The sequence below is a fragment of the Alligator sinensis genome, unplaced genomic scaffold, assembly GCF_000455745.1.
Source record: "Alligator sinensis unplaced genomic scaffold, ASM45574v1 scaffold1865_1, whole genome shotgun sequence".
Classification (NCBI taxonomy): domain Eukaryota; kingdom Metazoa; phylum Chordata; order Crocodylia; family Alligatoridae; genus Alligator; species Alligator sinensis.
Window position 1 is genome coordinate 32684 of NW_005843418.1, and position 18982 is coordinate 51665.

The 18982-nt window shown below is 45.1% G+C and overlaps 1 protein-coding gene across 2 annotated transcripts in view; it reads right to left on the bottom strand.

Annotated features, from left to right (window-relative positions):
• Window positions 1-18982, bottom strand: part of SETBP1 (SET binding protein 1) — a 133872-nt gene that overhangs the window by 23909 nt on the left and 90981 nt on the right. For both annotated transcript variants that reach the window (XM_025195166.1, XM_006038634.3), the window contains exon 3: window positions 1806-5271. In XM_025195166.1, coding sequence (XP_025050951.1) covers window positions 1806-5271 — 3466 coding nt within the window. The remainder of the gene's footprint in view (window positions 1-1805; window positions 5272-18982) is intronic.

The window sequence follows — 18982 nt, forward strand, 5'->3', positions numbered from 1 at the left end:
GAGGATGAATGCTATCCTGTGGGTATTGGTCTTTTGCCATTGGCCCATATTTTCTGGTGTGGTCAGGAAAAAAAAAAACTATAGTTGTCTTTCTAGCATTTCCGGGTGTCACATGCACTGGGCTTTTTCAGTACATTGATTTTTATGGGTAAGAATTCTCTTGCCCAGTTTTCTCTCCTCAAGACCTCAAATTGCAAATTTGCCTAGTGCAAATTCTTCCCAGAAGGCAGGAAAAATACTAGCTAACCATCCCTTGGGGTAAATGTTCCTATTTTAGACCATGCCGTCTCATTACTTGGGTCCAGATCCTGGTCTCAAGAAGGGAAATGGAGAAACCCAGTTAGTTTCAATGGGAGCAGTGTCTGGCTCTTGAAATGAGGACACTTAAGAATCTCCTATGGGCAGGGTGCATACATTGTATGTTCTCTCCTACATCAGTCTCCAACAGCAATTAAAACTCTTCATGTTGGAGCCAGCTACAACCCCCATTGGATGTGCCTCTGGTGCTTCATGTGTCCTATAAGAAACTCCCTTTCAAGCTGGCCATCCCAGGAAAGAGCATCGTCTTTCCAAACCCAAGCGTGATACCCGCTGCGAAAGATAAATCTTTGCACATCTGATGGTGCAGGAACCCTGGGCTTGCTCCCATGCTTGAGTAATTTAGCGCTGTATCAAAACACCTGCCTGCATGTCACTAGGAAGGCAGCTTCACATGATAAAGTACAATTTGGCCTTTCAAACAAGATTCCTTTTTTTCCTCTGTGGGAGGAGAACAGATGTCCTGAACATCCAAATAGACTCCTCTTTCACCCCCCACTTTGATTACGCATTTTATATTTCTAACTTGTGAGCACAAAAACTCTTTGGAGTCAATCAGCACTGCTCCTCAATCACCTACAGTGCATTGTTTCATTGACAACAGTCTCTTCCTACTTCTGTTCAGGATAATTACTTCACTTGCATCAGTTGCAAATCACTGGCATGTAGCCACCTACTAAAGTTTGTGCAGGTCAGGAGATAACCCTCCCCTGAAGAGGAATGACCTTGCAACACTACTTACCATGCGCTAAGCTGCTCGAATGTGTGTCTGTTTGCACTTTAAGTGCACACAGTACACTTTCAGTTGAACAGGTGATACTGCCCATCCTCTGCAGGATGCCTGCTTACTGGGAAGTGACAGATTTAGCTAGGATTTTAATCAGTGTCTCTATATATTTATTGCACCCAACACCACAACAGCTAGCAGATCAACACAGCGCTGCCCTATCTCCACAATGGTGCTTTAACTCCCAGAATATCTAATCAGGCTCAGGCTACTACGATCAACAGGAGGTCTGTTTTTTGGGGGGTTTTTTTATCCTCCCTATAAGAAAATCCTTCTTCAGTATGGTGACCGCACTCTCCTGGCCTGTGCCAGCACAGACCTTGCGCACAGTGGTCAGAGATACTGGGCCCCATTAAGAGGCAAGATGGCAGTGCTAACCTTGCCAGCAGACACTTATAAATAGCGCTTGTTGTCAACTGCAGTGCAGGGGAGATTTCCAGAGGAAAGGCAACCAGCTAAAATAAATAGGGCAAAGCCGAGAAAATATTTATAAAAACGCTAAGGAACAACTAAATGTCTTTAAAAGGCTTTTGGCTTAATATTTAACCAGCATTCCTGACACACGCCCTGCTCTGCCTCCAAAACAAAATCCAACCTTTGGATTAAGAAAGCATCAAGGAAGTGACTGCCGTTGAAACAGGCACTTATCTGTGGCAAATGACCCGTCCCTTTTTGTGCCGGGTAGGAAATCAGCACTTACCTGAAGAGGCTGACGACTCATAGGAGCTTCTGTCCTTCCGATTTGTCCTGAAGGGCTGAATGTCTTTTTCCCTGTACGTTCCAAACCCTTCAAAGCTTCTCCTTTTATTCCCACTTGCATCGGTGTCCCGCTTTTCACTCGAGGAGTTCATGTCACCGAACATGTCCAGGGACTCTGACCTCGCGTTACTCTCAGCGTTGCTGGAGTATCTCTTTGTGCAAGAGTCAACAGGATCACCGCTCGAGTCACTTTTATCTTTACTGTGTGTCCACTGCTGGGCATCAGAAAGTGATAGTGTAGACAGCGTATCCACTTCAAAGTTGCTCTTTGAGCCTTTGTGTCCGGTTTCACAATGCTGGTGCTTCTGTTTCTCCTTATGCTTGCTTTTCTCGTTGAGCAAGGAGAGGTCTTTGTCTGAGTTGCTCAGCCTTTCGTTGATCGCGTGGCTGGAAAAGCCAGTGGACTTGCTAGCAAAGAGACCGCTCAGATCATCGTGTGTCCCCAATATCCGCTCATCCTTATGCTTGTGCTTATGTTTGTGTTTCCTTTTGTGAAGTCGGCCACTAGACAGGCTGGTGGCTCCAACCTTCGGAGGAGCCAAGGAAGACTGCATGTCTCCAAGACTCATTCCCACAGGTGTTTGCAAGTGCACTCCATGTTTTGCTTTGTGTTTGGCAGTGGTGGACATCTTCATATGAGAGCTTGCATGGAACTGGGGCGGGGGCACCGTAGGTCTCATAAATGGAGAAGCCGCGCCGAGCGTGTGAGACAGGTACAAAGGAGCTGGATATTGACCGTAGTAACCAAGATTCATCATAGGCATTGATGTGTAAGGCATTCCATAGGGTGCATAGTAACTCCCACTGGGAATAGGGTAACCGAACCCTTGTAAAAAAGGCACCTTTGTCATGGTGTCATTGGTTTTGGCAGGTCTACCACGCTTCTTCTTAGACTTCATGTCAGAGGTCCTGCGAAGATAGAGCAATGGGTCATACTGGATATATGGCACAGGGTAATAGTGATCAAAATTAATCCTGAAGATGCTGGGATATGGATTTTCATGATAAAATGTGTAGCTTCTATGGGAAATCCTGAACACTTGAAACTTGTTGATGAGCTCCTCAAGGTCTGCAAGAAACTGGAGGTCATCTCTGTTCTGCAGGCTTTTCCGTTTCCTCTTGTGCTTTGGTTTTTTAATGCTCTCATGCGAGAGAAAGTTATCAACGATGAGATGCTTCTGCCGGTGACCATGCCTGTTTTTTGTGCTGGTGTCTGACGGCATGGTCTCTGGATTGTCCAGGGTGCAGAAATCAAAAGAGTACCTCCTGCGGGATTCTGAACTTTTCTCTGCTTGGTCAGAAGTGCTGTTGTTGTCTGTACCTATCCCACTGTCACTGGGTATGGTTTCCTCGCTGTGAGACTCACTCACTGGTGACAAGGTGACTTCTTTCAGCGAACCGATTTCACACAGATGGGAAGGCGAGTTTGCCATTAACCTGGGTGGGGACAGCTTCCAAGTTCCACTGTGCATTCCTTTCTGGGTTTTTGTAGGAAGAGCACTGATGGGTTGAAGATTTGGCATAGTTTTTAACTCGGAAAAATTCGTTTCAGTGCTTGCAGGGCTAAGGTTGCCATTAGACCCCACTAACTGTGTTGAAAGCGGATGAATAGCTGCTGGTGACGATGCCACAAGTGACTGCAAGTTGGAAGGCACTGCTGGGTTTTCTGGCTGGCTAGAAACAGGCCTTGAGTGCTTGATGGCTGTCTTAGGTTCTTCTGGCGGAGGCTGCAGCTCTGCTCTTGGCTTCCTGCCCCGTTTTTTGCCAATGTAGATAGTCCCCCTCTTGCTGACATTTATCTGCTTCCCTAGCCTGGCATCGATGGTCGCAGCCCCTGTGCTAGTTGGTGGCTGTGTTTTTGTCTTCAAAGCTATGTTGCTGGAGCAGGAGGACAAGATCTGATTCAGGATGTTCTTTCTCTTCAGGGTCTTCATCTTGTTGATGGTCTTGATGGTTTTCTTATCCAACACACCGAGCTTCCCGACCTTTTTGTGAAACTTCAGTTCGCTGATGGATTTGTCGTCGCCTGGGACCATCTGGGCCAACTTGGCCAGGTTTCGTCTCCGCTTCCTTTTCTTTGTGCCTGGAAATTCTCGATTGATCGGACTGACCGGGCTGGTGGAGGTTCCCTCGTGAATAGTTTCAACCGTGAGCAAAGGCTGTTTCTTTGGTCGTCCTCTTTTCTTCTTGATAGGCGTAATCACAGTCAGACTATCTGTGTTGGTATACAAAGGGCTGGATGGAGTGATGGGATAGGCTGAAGGAGGCTCCACCATCAGCTTCTCGGACGTTGTCACAGAGGTTTCCCGAAGGATGTTTTTAGGTTTGCTGCAGGTCCATCTCCGCTTTGCTGCGAGTTTCGGGTGCTGGATCTCTGCTAACTTGCTCGATGGAGGAAGGTCGACGGGTGCTGAAGCGGGCATCATAGCTGCAGATTTTCTGAGCCTACTCGCACTGCTTGGGGAAGCTTTGTCAGCAATCCCGCTGCTTTCAAGAGCTACCAATGGGGACTCATTCTCAATCACTTTCCCTTGCTTTGTGGCTCGGAAATCTTTTTTATTTCCCTCAGGTTGTGAACTAGTCCTGTTTGCTAATTCACTGCTCAGGGGGAGTCCAGAAGGCAGGCTTTTCTCCTGGATATTTTTGTCTGCTGCAGGTTTTGCAGACTGCCTTTTTTTCCTTTTGTGACTTGATGCATCTGCTGTTGGAGTCTTTATCGGGATAGTAATTCGTACGTGACTGGCGTCACTCTCAGAACCGTTGGCAGAACTGGGATTCTGCTTTGCGGGTGATGCTTCTCGCATACTGTCCATTGAATAAGATTCCTTTTTCCCTTCCACGCTCTCATGGGCTTTGCTCTCAAATGCTTTCTGAGCACTTTTCACCCATTCTACATCTGAGTTTTGGATGGTTTGAGTTATTAAGTCCTTTTTGCTAGACTTCTTCTTCGTGTTCCCAGAGGGTTGATCTGGGGCCTCTATTTGCCCGGGTCCCTCTTGATCCACTAGAGGATGGAGCACATTGCACTCTGATGGATTGCTAGGCTGGGATGCGGTGGCGAGGTTATTGGGTGATGGAACTGCACTGCAAACAGCATGCTCTTTGCTACTGGTTGACAACTGGGCCCACGTGCTGCCTGCACCAGATTTCTTCGCTTGGGACTTGCTGAAGGAAACAACTGGCTCCAGAGCAGGAACCTTGGTAGCACTGGTTGCTTCTCGACTGGATTCTGTATTGATGAAGCAACTCTGAGAAGCAGATCCAGCCTCAGAGCTTGCTGACCAGTCAAGATGGTGCTGGTTGCTACTTTTTTGCTGGTGCTTTGATTTTAAGGTGTCACTGGTGAAGTCTTGTTGGAGGCCTGGGTCGTAGTGCAGAGCAGAGTGCTTTTGCGGCCGGTCATAAACCTGTAAAGGAGAAAAAAGCAAAAAAACCCAATAAGTTTACCTATCAATGTAAAAGCAATATGAATGCAACATAGAGCTCTTATTTACTTGGATTTGAAGGACAGCTGCTTTGAACTAATCTTATTCTCAGCTCTGCCATGCTTTGTAAAGCCTCCCCAAAAAGACACAGGTTAAATTTCCTTTCAGATTGTTGCTATGTTATATAAGTTTTTTTTTTCTTCCTGCAAACCTAAAACTCACCCAAATATTTCCATGAGCTTTTAGATCAGTAAAACAAGAGATCTGATTTGGTTGTTTAAATATTAAACAAAAGCCAAACATTCCCCTGATATGAAGCACTTGTGCACCCCATTCTCCTGCTGGATCATCTCTATTTTTGTGAGCAATTCCTCAGTTTGGGCCAGGGTTGCAGAATCAGACCCATTATTTGCTGCTCAGATAGTATTACAACATGGTGCTAGTGGAGGAAAAGCAGAAAATGAACTTGATCCTGAGGCGATTACAAACAAAAGTGTCATCAATGGGTTTGCTTTCCTTCGAAAGCTCAGAGAAATGCACAACAAGTCTGGTTCTGAATTTACAAGGACGTATTCACGTGCTTAACTTGAACCATGCGAGTAGTCCCAGCGAAGTCAATTGGACTACCTGCTTGCATCCAGCTAAGCACATGAATCACTCTTTGCAAGATCAGGATCTATATTAGTTTTTAACATCTATTTCCATTTAAATAATCTGTTAGAAGGGATATTTTCAATTAGTTTTTCCTTTTTTTTTAATCTGACAGCATCCTTTCAAACCACAGGGGTAGCAGTAAGGGTACAATTATGCTAAAGAATATTGCAGAGCAGATGAAAGCCCACATTTATTCTCTGTGGGCTTCCTTTAGATGAAGACATTATGTATGTTACCGACAACCTTTAAAAAAAACCCCTTAAAACAAAACAAACCCGCTTTGCTCTCCTTTACTGACAACATCTAGCCCCGTGCTAGCCTTTAGTCATTTGTTATTCTTATTATGCTTTCTTATGTATTTTTGTAAAGCTCCATCTCAAGCTGTGAAACTTATTTCATACATGTAGTATCGCAAGCAACTGTTCAATAGTAAACTGTGATTGTAATTAGACCACTGTGAATACCAAATAAATGATGGGATACTTAAAATAAACATGTAACCAAGGAAAGAACAGTAGAAGACAGCACTAAATATAGTATAGTACCACAATTGTGCTATTAAAGTTACATTTTATATCAGCAATTCTATCATAAACTCCTGCTTGGGGGATTTATAACAGGTACACTTGGGCCAAGTAAAGAGGTTTTGAGATCTGGGAAGCCTACTTTTCGGCAATGCTATGAACCTACAAATCTGACCGACTTCTACAGCGTGCCAATGGTGCCGCACGGGATGAGGCCTGGTGTATATTGAAGGACCTGTTAACATGCCTGTTCTTGGCAAACCGATGAGGACACGTCCGTAGTGAGTGTGTTAAAAACAAGCCTGGCCCTTTTGGAGTACGCGATAATGATAAAACTGTTCTGGTCCATCGTCTCGAGAAGGAATTGGGGACTCTTAAATTCCATGGACAGTTCAGCTGTGGTGCGTACGGACCAAGTGCACTCAGGAAAAAGAAAGGTTTCCAGGAAGTGTAGAGTGAGAAAACAGAGCGTGCAGCTGTGGTAAAAGGCAGGTGTTTAGGTTAGGGATATTCTTCTCAGCCTCAGCAGAGAGCCCAAGGGCTGAGCAGACTCTGCGGGATGGACTACAGCTGCTATCTAAAAGGAACTGACTCTCTTTGAGCTACATGGCGTCTGAAGCACAGGGAAAGCTTGCACTGTGCTTGCTCTGGGTGTTACAGAAGGATGCTAGTTGCTCCGTTGCAAGGGCTGCATATACGGAGGCTTTCAGTTTCCAGGGTTGTGAATCTCAAGAGCTTTCTTCAGGGAGACATGCAAGAATGGAGCCCATCCACCTCCAACCCCTCTGGTTAGTGAATGCAAAGGGCACTGAAATACTGCGCTTTATTTTAAACTCTTTGGTTAATAGTCACAGAGCTCATGAGATGCTCATTTTATGTCATGCACTCTGTGCTTCCCCTGCTGTTTCTCAGTCTCCAGGCCACGTTGTGGCTGAGACTGCAGTAGGGGACGAATGGCCACGAGAAAGGGCACAAGAAGCCATTCTAACCCACAGACGGGTCTCAGGAAGATGTAGGCACAGTTGTGGGTCCTCCTCACTTCCTCCCTACTCCCCTGCATGCAGAGTAGCTAAGGAGGTGGGGCTGAGTTATTTCTTCCCCCCACTAGGCTGCAAAGCAGGGCCACCATGAAGGAGGTGATGTATCATGAGCAACCTCCGGGAAGAAGCAGCTTCCCTAGGGGCAGCCTGAGGTTTACCTTTACCTCCACTCCAACACAGTGGCGAGGGACAGAAGTTACAAATTAACCAGTTTAAGTAATTAGAAAGTTTAAACCTGTAACAGAAAAAAAGTTCAGTGCACATAAACCAGTTTCAAAATGGCTGAGACTGGTTTAAGATAAACCTGGTTGAATGTAGTATCAGATTTAACTGATTTAGGTCAAACCAGTTTATGAAACTTCTGTCCCAGATCCCCTTCCTGGTTCAAGTTAAATCACAGTCCCTCAGCACCCCAGCACGCATGCTTTCCATCCCTGGGCTGGGCTGTGCTGTCTGCTCCAGCAGAGAAGGGTTGCAGGATAGGACGAGGTAAGGACTGCTTCCTCCCCCCAGCAAACCCCTGCAGAGGTCTGGGGGTGGCGAGGGGAGGAGGGAATTAGCTTTCCCTCCCCCAAGTATAGAGCTGCCCTGGCCTGCTAAACGTACTGCTGGCTGCAACTGTGGACTACAAATCCCAGAGGCACCTGGAAGCAGGAAGAGGAAGTGATGAGCAACCCACAAGTGTCCTGCTGCTGTGATTCTGGACTGCAAATCCCAGAGACCTTGGGGGCAGCGGGAAGGGGAAGGGAAAACACAGCCCATGCTGGCTATGTGCCAGAGAGCCGTGCTGTAGCGCCCCCCCCAGCGTATGGCCTGAGTCACTGCAGGTATGTGCCTGCACAAAGTAAATGTCTGCTCACTGGTTAGTCAGTTTAATCTCTGCAGCTCAGACTAACCTGCAAAGCCTGAATCGATTCAGCCTCGGGCTTTTTGACTGTCTGTACTTAGCCAGTATGGTGCCTCACAAGTACAAATGAACTCTTTATTCATGTGCTGACCCCGCTGCTGAGCCCAGCTGTGCAACCCTGAGTCACTATGAACAGTTTTCAACCTAAGAGTCCACAATCAGCCACGCAAACGGTAAAAACTCTTCAAGGCATGCGCCTTGCATGACATTTAGGCTCTACCAAAGTTACTGGGAATTCTCTTATCAACTTTAGTCAGGTCAGGATTATGGCCTTTGCTTTTAGACCAATCAGTCAAGAAGCACAGAGGGCAATGCAGTTAGATGTGGTCTAGGCCCCAGAGATCAGCAAGATTAATAGTTTCTAACTTTGAAGAAGCCCTAGATGTTAAGAACCAATCACCCATCGGTCTATTGGTGGTGTCTCTCCGATTCATCCATGTTGCATCAGTTTACTCCAGTGAAGAACAGGGCACTACTTTGTTCATCAAAGTGACTCTTTTTTAAGTTCCTTCCAAAACAGTAAGCTATGAAAATAAGTGACCTTTAAAATATTGTTTGAAAAAGTGAGGGTTACAGCACAGAGAGAAAACATTGCATGCTTCTGACTCCTTGCTTTCCCCATATCTGAGGTTTAAAAGAGGCACAGCTCTTTAATCCATAGTAACAAATACGTTCTGTGGAGTAGTGAGAACCTAAGGGCTACAATGGAAAACAAGCCTGACTTCTTGTGACTCGGGCACCTCCTGCTCTGGTTCCCTTGTCTTCCAAAGTGGAATTAAACAAGGTAACATGTAGCAGGGCTCTAGCTATAAGCCTTGCTCTAGCTGTAACACCAGCAAGGACTGCAACATCTCTGGTGTAATGCATGGAAATATGCAGTTATGACATCTGAGCTGCCAATCACGCTACTGTTAAATGCTATACACTACTTTCAAACAGAAGTAACCACTGTGGTTTCAACAGGACTTAGGAGCTAACCTGTTATGCACGCATTTGCAGAACCACGACCTCCATTTCTCACACGGTCTCTACAAACTACAGCTTTGCTCAAGCACGTAACGGCCTATTGGGCATCTCACTTAATGTGACTCCTCGGATAATGTTCGTATTATTCTCTCTCCCCTGCTAAACACACTCATGTCACTAAAGGAATTTGTCTGTATACGCTACCGCCGTGTAGAAACCAAAGATCACATGGCCTACAGCAGGTTGAATTTCAGTCCCTGCAACTGATACTTGAGGACCGTTTACTTAAAAGAACTGGCAAATCAGCTGAAAGTAATGCAGTTAAGTGTATTTTGTTCCCAATGTATCCATCTGGATCATTGCCTGATCCCATTGTTCCTAATGTTTCAGCTTCAATTTGCCCTGCTGGGTGAGCACCACAATCAAAGGGCACCGCGAACAAAGACAGAGCAACAACAAATGATCAGAAGTAATGGGGGGAAAATAGCGCTTTAAAAAAAAAATTAAAAGCAATCCTCCAGTCAAGATAGCTGCAGAGGCTACAGCTTTCAGTGGGGGGAGAGAAAACAAGGCTCTTCAGGAACCAGCTGATGGCTGTATCTTGTTGCCTTTCAGGGAATCCACTTCTTTGACTGTCAGCAAGTACATAATATATGGCAGCTTGCAGATCACTCCATCAGGCTGTTGGCTTCAATAGAGATCCTTTGTAGTTACATCAGCAGAACGAAGAGAAACAGCATGGTCTACTATGCATTTTTGGGGAAGTGAAGGATTTGTCCTTACTTAGCTTTCCATCTATCAGCATAATTTAGTCACCAAAAACAGCTCAGTCTTCGGTGCCCACCCCTATTTGCACGTCACTCCCCTTGAGACCCCAACTCAGGATCTCCTCTGGAATCCACCCGCTCTGAACCTCAATTCCTCCTGCCCTTTCTTGACCGAGTGCGGGTAGGCCTTTACTTTTGCACTTGGTGCCTGTGCTTGTGATTTTATCTCATATCTGGCACGCCTCTTAGAAGCCCTAGTGACCGGATGTGCTGGTTGCATGAAAATCTCGGCTTTAAGAAGAAAAAAAAATAGTTATTCATCTTCAGGGCTTCAGAGAAAAGCTTGAACACGTCACCCAAGCGCCCCCAAATAAGCTGAGAATATAAAAGAGACAACGAAGATGCCCCCTAGTTTTATCTCGTGATGTTAAAGCCAGTCTCATGAGTTTTGAGCACTCAGGCCTATCAATTCAGAATAGACCTAGCAGCAAATTATATCACAGCTATTTTCAGCTCAGCTGCACTGGTTGATACACCGTGCTAGTACATGCCACCTGCTTATACCTGCTCTTCCCCCTTTGGTAGCCCAAGCAAATGACATGCATTACAGGCCTTTCACAGGAGGATCAAGCCACAATGACCAACCCTTTACTCCGCGCACAGGGAGAATAGCAAACCTTAGTCCATAGGGAGTTTTTTCACTTAATAACAGCCTGCCTCACAATGCCTAATCATTTTGCTTTCCAAAGCCTCTCACTAAATCTAGGCATAATTCACTGTCGCAGAGAAGGAGCAATAAGCATGAGAGACGATCCTAGCTACCAACTGGTCAGACCCAAGGACTGAAAAGCAATGTATTAGTAAAAGTGATGCAAGCTAGAAATAGATATATATCAAAAAAAAAAAAAGGTAACCCCACCCCTTCAACATGCTCCTGATGAAAAACTAGTTGCTAATGTGCAAGGAAACCCCTCTTAGAAACGCACCTTCTTCCCGAGGTAACACTCATAAAGCTTGTCAAGAACCTGGCTCACAAATCAAAGTTAATACTACAACGCCCCCTCTTTAAATCATTCACAGATCCATCTGTGTAATGGCTCCTCAAGTGTAATTCCCTATTAAGAGGCTTTATCTGGAGAGATAAGCAGCTGGTTCCCATGTCACTAATTGCTGTCTGCTGTGATTTTAAAACATCTGCACCATTGTGCTCTTCATTTTCATATTCTAATCACCCTGAAACTTGAAAAAGGTACATCATTGATTGTTTCTGTGGGTTAATTAGTACACAGTCTCCTTGTACAGACAATTTAAAGGCAGTCAGAACCTCAATCAGCAAGTTTGTTTTAAAAATTAATAACATCGGGCGAGTCTGTGGGGATTGGCATCCACAGTGACACATCAGAGCGTGCTGTGGGGATATGCCATCCTTTGTTAGACTCTCCTCAGGCCTGAAAAAAGGAGCTTTTTTCATAAAGGAAGGATGTCATTTTAAAAGCAGGGTTTTGGAAGGTATTTGCTGTTATCTCAGGGCCTCCCTCAACCCTCCTTGGTAAATTCGACAGGGTTGAGGGTACCACAGCCCCAAGCTCCTAAGTGATTTAGGGGCAGTACTTCCATTTGCAAAAGTGAATTCGGCACTTCAGATTACTGGTCATTCCTAAATGCCCCAAATCACTTCTGAAAATGGGAAAATGTTTTCTTAAGTGGATCAAATGCCATCTGTTTAAGGCACCCGTTCTGAGACACCTTCCAAGGACTTGATTTTCAGAAAGGGATGAGCACCCACCTTTGGGAAATTAGGCCTCTCTTTTATTTCTCAGTTAACTATTGAGGTCTCTAAACCTGTCTTTAAAATCTTGGCCATAATCCCTGCCATAGAGAAAACCAATGTGCATTATTACTGCAGTTTAAACAAAAGAAAAAAACCTAAAGATTTCCTGCTCCAACAAATGATCCTGGTTCATACCAGCTTTAGTTTAAAACTGAGGCTGAGTAAGGCCTTTTCTCTCCTCTCAAAGGGGCAGCTGGAAATTGGTCACTTGAAGCCCGTAATGAAAGCAAAGTAAAATTTCCCATCAGCATCCTTCTGAGTTTGTAGCAGGCTGGAATCACTCTCCTAAAGCATGTGTCATGATGCTTTTATCGTCTCATCAAACACAGGTTTGATAGACGCTATATACTTTGTTCAGTGGGAGGATTTTGTAGTACCCATCACCTTAGGCCGGGGAAGAAGAATACAGGACCCTGAAACAAAACCCTGGCTGAACGGACCCGAGAGCTCGGCAAGACTCAAATCAGGCTGGCGTAGCAGCAACTTAAAGAGATGATCAGCTTATAAAATGGAGCTTGATCAGTTTATTAAAGGGATTAGAGGATTTGATGGGCTGCAATAGCAGGGGACTGGACTCTGACTCCATAGGCACCTGCCACGCTCCTCTGGATCGAGAATGGTAGGAAGGAAAAAAACTGCAAAATATGACCAATACCAATCGGGTCTTGAAAGTATAAATACGGTACCAGGCTGCCTCCAGAAAGGCTCATCAAAGCCATTCAGGGTCTGACAGTAGTAATAGTAATAGTTATAGTAATCGTAATAATAGTTAGCCCTGCCATGTTAGCAAATCGTACACAAGTAGCTCATATGCATCATTGAAATAGAGGGTTGTTTTTTTTTTCCTGGAGGGATGTAGGGGGAAAAAATCTCATTTCCTCACACTGCTCCTTCCAAAATCCTTTTGCTTTCCATGATGTCAAAGCAAACCCAAACGGTGTTTTCAGGAGTCCTGATTGCACAGGAGATTGTGGGAGAAGGTGGTGGGGAGGAGGGAGGACAGAGAAAGAGAGAGAAAGAGAAAAATTAACAGGAAGCTGCAGGGTGACCACTTGAGAGCATGACACAGTATGGGGTTGAAGTGGGTTAATTAAAAGTAAAACATCACCTGCATCCATTCAACAGAGCATGAACATCAAAGGCAAAGTCCTGCGCTTATTGATGCCGGAATAAATCATAAAGGATCTCTACCAACTTGCTCATATCCTTTGTGATTTACTCCTGTAAAGACAAAGTAACCCTATCACTTTTCTGATGTGATTATCATAAGAGCACGGCTATACAGGAACTGGAGGCTGGAGAAAAGCTCAGTCCAGTTGGTTATTCTTCTGCCAGACATTTCAGAGACATATTGCCGTCACCTACAGTCACAAAACTACTTCTGTACTTTCCCTATATTTCCCAGGCCATGATAAATTTCCAGCACAGAGAAAATGAAAGACAGGGGGGTTTTGCTTTTTTTTTTTTTTTTTTTAAGTAAAAACAATAATGATGGTATTACTAAAATAGGAAGTTGCAGGGATCTTTGCATTTCACATTGTATTTGGTTTGGTAAGACCAGGAGCCAGCACCAGAACAATCCAAATGGTCTAGAAGAAAGGTCCAAAACACTCTGCTGACAGTGTTCCCAACATTCATGGACAGGATGCTGTTGATTTAAATAAGGGTAACTAAGGACCTTACAAACAATATAGGCACCCCTTCACTAATTTTACTACCAACTGGGTGTATCTACATGTGTTTGACTGTGTAAAATAACTTGCTGCAGTGCAAAGCATCACAAGCGACACACGAGACTCTATTAAATTACAACAAACTAATTTTCACCGCTGTAAGATAGTACTGTGGGGGACAAATGGCAGCAAAAATGCATCCATACACACATGCAAATGCTGACCTGGGTGTAAATTGTGCCCAGGCAGCCCCAGCAGCAGCGGGACCGGACCCCTGCCTGCCTCCTAGCCACACAGCTCTGCAGGTTCAGCACCCTCCTGCCTCAGCCAGCCCCTCCGCCACCTGATGCTGCTATCCGGAGCCTGGGGCTGACCCCCACCAAGCCAGTCAGGGCTGCTCCACCCCACCTCAAACTGCTACAGTCCCAGACACGCATACAGATGCCAGACTTTGTTATGCCACCTTAACGGCATGTATAGATGCACCCACTGGACACATCTACACATAGATTCATAGATGTTAGGGTCGGAAGGGACCTCAATAGATCATTGAGTCCGATGCACTTAAACATGAGAGCATGACACAGTATGGGGTTAAACATGCACTTAAACATGCACTTAAACAAACTCTGGAGCTTATTGCTCTGGCGTGTATTGCTTCTGGGCATGGTGTGTGCATGTGCACCCAGGAGTGCAGCACATTGAACCAGGGTGGAGCAGCCCCAGCTGGCAGGAGGTCTGGGGGTCAGCCTGCCTGCCTGGGGCTGCTCCCCCTGGCTTAATGTGCTGCAAAGGGGCTGGCTGGAGCATGAAGGTGCTTCAGTGCGAGGTTACACGTGCAGAGTTTTTTACTTGTATTTACAAGTACTATCCTGTTGCGGAGTAACTTAATCTACTCTGGCCTAATAGGGCGCATATGTAGATGCACAACATTTAATGCGCAGCTAATTAGTCAATGTTTCATGTAGATATGACTAACATGCAGTCGCCTAGATCAGTGTTACTCAGCCTTTTAAATAGCAAGTATCCCCTAACTTCTGAAAATTGTAATAAGTACCCCAACACTCAATTTTCCAGGGGATTTTATATTTACAGACTAATGTACATCATATGTTGGAAGAAGGGCTGTGTATATAGGGTTGTGATATGACAGATGTCTGCTCTGGTGTGGGTAGGGTTGCCACCTTTTACTCCAGGGGTGCACAATTCAAGTATGTACCTGGGCTAGAGGTGATGTTGGCCAAAGGTAGGAGGGCTGAACCCAGTGCTGCGCAAAACATAACATGCCAAATTATTACTGGGGAATTTAAAGTGCCGTGCAATGTGCGGCACACCAAATTTTTTGCCATAGTTTTGAGAAGAAAAGAGGGCAATAGAGAGAGGAAAAGAGGGCAAGAGAGAGAGAGTGTTGGGGTATCCACGTACCCCCTGCCTGTGTTTCGCATACCCCGCAGGGGTACACGTATCACAGAAACTACGACTTAGATAACCAGGTATTTAGAAATGGATGCAAACCACAGCACTTGTATCTTCATCTAAATATCAGCCATTGCCACCATCTAGAAGTTTGCAAAATTAGGATTCAGGGTTGCTTACATCCTTGATATTAGCACAAGCTCATCTCTATGCATATTTTATTTATCCATATGCGTAAACACCCCTGCTCTTCTCAGGGCTCTGTATTAAGCAGCGAGTCTGGGAAACCGCTAAACAATGGGATTCTTCTGTCAACTCCAAAAAAGAGCCCGTCACCACTGACATAACAATGCAGTTTAAATATCGTGTTTAAGCATAATGCAGCTTGGCTGATCGGTTTAGGCAGCTGCGGGGGAACAATCAGGTCCTAGATAACGTCTTGCGAGAGACTTCTAATCCTGCTTTGCTCCCTTCACACGGGCAAGATATTTAGGAACTTGTTAGGATCCCGGTGGACCTCCAGTCCATTTAAAAGGATTTCCACCGAGAGATTTTAAACACAGGTGTTTTTTATTGATGCAAATTGATTGATCTAATTTAGATGCTGCCCTTCCCAGCAAAGGGGGCAGCTTACACTAAGAGAGCAGCTTACACTACTCTAAAAGCACGTAGGATATTAAAATAAGAAATAAAATTAAAACTCCCTAAGCAATATCCCAACTTAGTTCTGCTTGCTAAACACCTGCCAAAATGGGAAGGTCTTACAGTGCTTTTTGGATGGTATCCAGGCTTCGGCTCGGGTGGGTCCCGAGGTGGAGGGAGTTCCAGAGCTGAGGAGCAACTCCCCAAAATAACCTCCCACGTGTTTTCAGTAAGTGGACTTGGCAAACGGATGATGCGAACAGGAGGTTGTTCTTGGCTGACCTTAGGGGTCAAGATGGTGCATATGGGGGAAGGCAGTGTCGTTATGGCAGTGTCGAGAGGAAGACCACAGCAGAAACCACCTGATCGTGCTAATAATCGCAACTGCTTCATTTGTTCAACAATAGCGATCTTCTTAACTAAAACGTCCCGTCGGGGGAATTGCTCAGGTTTCATTTTGTTTAGAAAAACACGGCCGCGTACATTTATTAGGTTGTACTCTCTAGCGGATGGAGGGCAATACTGGTACTTAGGAGATCCGCTTTCATAGCTCCTGCTGCGTGACCAAGGTGCATTTTGTTAACATCTTTATACCTCTTTTCCTTTCCACCATTTGCCTTTCTTCTCCATGTAGACAAGAAGACTATAGGTTGCAAGCTCCTCAAGGCAGAGGTGGCCTCTCACTATGTATTTGCTGGTTTGTTTGGAGTGAGGCACTGTGCAGTGTCCCCAAAAGAGACTAGAGCGTGAAAGCAATGCAGAAAAACAAGTCATAAAGCACGGTGTCCTACCTCAGAGGTTTGTGCTGTTGGCCATAACAGCAAAGCCAGAGCACCGCCCAGGTTAGCAGGGTGGAAGTACCGTGCGAAGGGCCTTGGTGAGCCCTTCTCCCTCCTATGCTTATATACAATGCTCTGATTAATGAATTCCTACTGTAATTTCAAAAGCCTCGAGTATTTAATTTGTGATGAAAGATTTCTTTTCCCCTTCATTTATTATAGCAGAAATTGCAGCCTTGCCCTGAATACATTTTTTGTGGGGGTGGGTAGGAAGGTTATAAATGGCTTTTCTGGTGAGGCTGATGCCTCTTTCCACTATAGTTAAATAACTTGACTGTAAATTGAGTCCTTAAATGTCAAGGAGGTGCTGAATTCACCTGAACATAGGCATTTAGAGGAGCTCATAAGAGCTGTGAGCTATAGTTACTTAGCTCATCATTCTTTTAGCATGCACTTCATTTAACAGTTACTGACCGCCAGATTAATTCCTTCGAAGCACCTTGATTGCTGCTAAGATCTAAAACAAGCCTGGAAATATAAGCCAAATATAGGTGTTCTGCATGGTACAACTGGTCAAAGCTTGTAAAGACAGGCGGCAGAGAAACCAAACTCAAGGAGCCAGTCTCTCCCTGTCTCGCTGCCTAGCAGAGCTGGGTTCTGCCCCCCCCGACATGAATGTGAGTTTTGCTATTGAGTTCAATGCACATAGGATCCTGCTTTAAAGAGTTGGTTATGAAGAGATGCCTTGAATAATCCTCACCAAGCGTATAATCTGGATCCAAATGTCTGAGCCCATTTGAACCCCTTCTCCCCATTCTCTCAGCCTCCCTGGGAAGGACGAGGCTCAGTGGTACAGTAAATAATGCAGCAGGCTGAGTTCAGGAAACTTGCACTCAAGCCTAGCACGGGTCACCAGGGACAAGAGTCTGGCTCAACGAAGTGCCTGCTCAAAACCACAAAGCCACTGAAGAATTCTGCATGATTGGCGATCTATGCCTAGGAGAAGCCCCAGGCTAGAATAGCAAAAGAGTTGCATGTAATATAGATTTAAGGTGCTTTAGGGTTATTTAAATTGAAAGATGCTGTACGTGAGTAGGAAGTTGCATTTCAGGATTGAGATGTGTTGAGAGAGCTGTGCTGGAAAAGCCTGCAAGCGCCTTCCCGTGCTCTGACTAGCCATCGCTATTTGTTCCCTCCTTGCTCTCAAGAAACAATTAGAGGTCGAAAATGTGAGTTAACTAAACTACCACGCGTTCTTTCACAAGAGAAGCTTTCCTGCCTCTGGGTCATTTGCTTTTGCTTTTTTCTTATTTCCTTCTCAAAAGGGCCTCAGGTTGCAGGGAGTCCTTCCAGGGGATGGGGGCACAGCATGGAAAAGGAGCATACCAATGGTATGCCAACCTATTCATCAGCCAGAAAGGGATGCCAGAGATTGCTGCAAGCTTGCAAGCGCCAGCTGTCCCCCAAATCTAACTCCTTGGGTCCCACTATCTGCTATGATTCACTTTGTGCAATCATTAGTACCTGTTTTAAGTGAACATACCTTACTTTCATCCTCAGGACCTAATTCACTGTGGCCTCACACATTCTGTCGACATTTATACCAGTCCAGATGGACATAAGGTGCCCCATTGTACTGTGGGTAGGTAAAATGGTTAGAGAGCAAGCAAGCTAGAGGAGAATCTAATAGTTGGGATCTCTCTTCTCTTAATTTACCATTGGGCTCACATAGAGAAATTTACTGCTGTAGGTTTGTCCAGGCTATCAATAAGCTTTGCAAAAAATTACGATGTGAAATGATTCTGTAGAGATGCTACGAAGGACGATTACAGATTAACATCACTTAATTGGAGCATTGCTACACCATTTCTGCACAACCGGTATCTCTGACTTAATGCTCATCTTCCCCCACCACCCCTCACCATCGCCTTTCTCTTCCACCTCACCTATAGCAAAATCACCTTTACTAATAAACCTACAGCTCGAATAGCAGGTTTTATTTAGTGCACTATAAAAACAGTCATTTCTCAGATCATAAAAGGAGCTCAAGTGGACTGCATCATTTTGCTGCAGTGAGTTTTCTGGTGGAGTGATTCTCTTTTCTAAATGCCAGCATCCCCCACTAGCAGTATTTATGTACCAAAATAAAATGCAATTTTCTGTATTTTATTAAGTGTGAATCTTCAGCAGAAATCCATTTGGGAGCTGAAACTAAGACTTAATTGTCCCTTGATTTTACACTTATTGCCATATGAGGCTGTATCAGATTGTCTTACAACGACAGTACAAATCAAGTAAGGGTTTGATTATGGAGGAGCAGGACTGCAGAGACACCTAAAAGCCCCAACCAAGTATGGTGCCCATTGCAATAGGCTCTCTACACACACTTTATGGAAGCTCCTGCCCTTGTCTGTTAATATAGACACAACAGACATAGAGAGGGAGGGGAAGCAAGGGCAGAGATTAGGGGTGTATCTCTACCACTGCCCTGCTG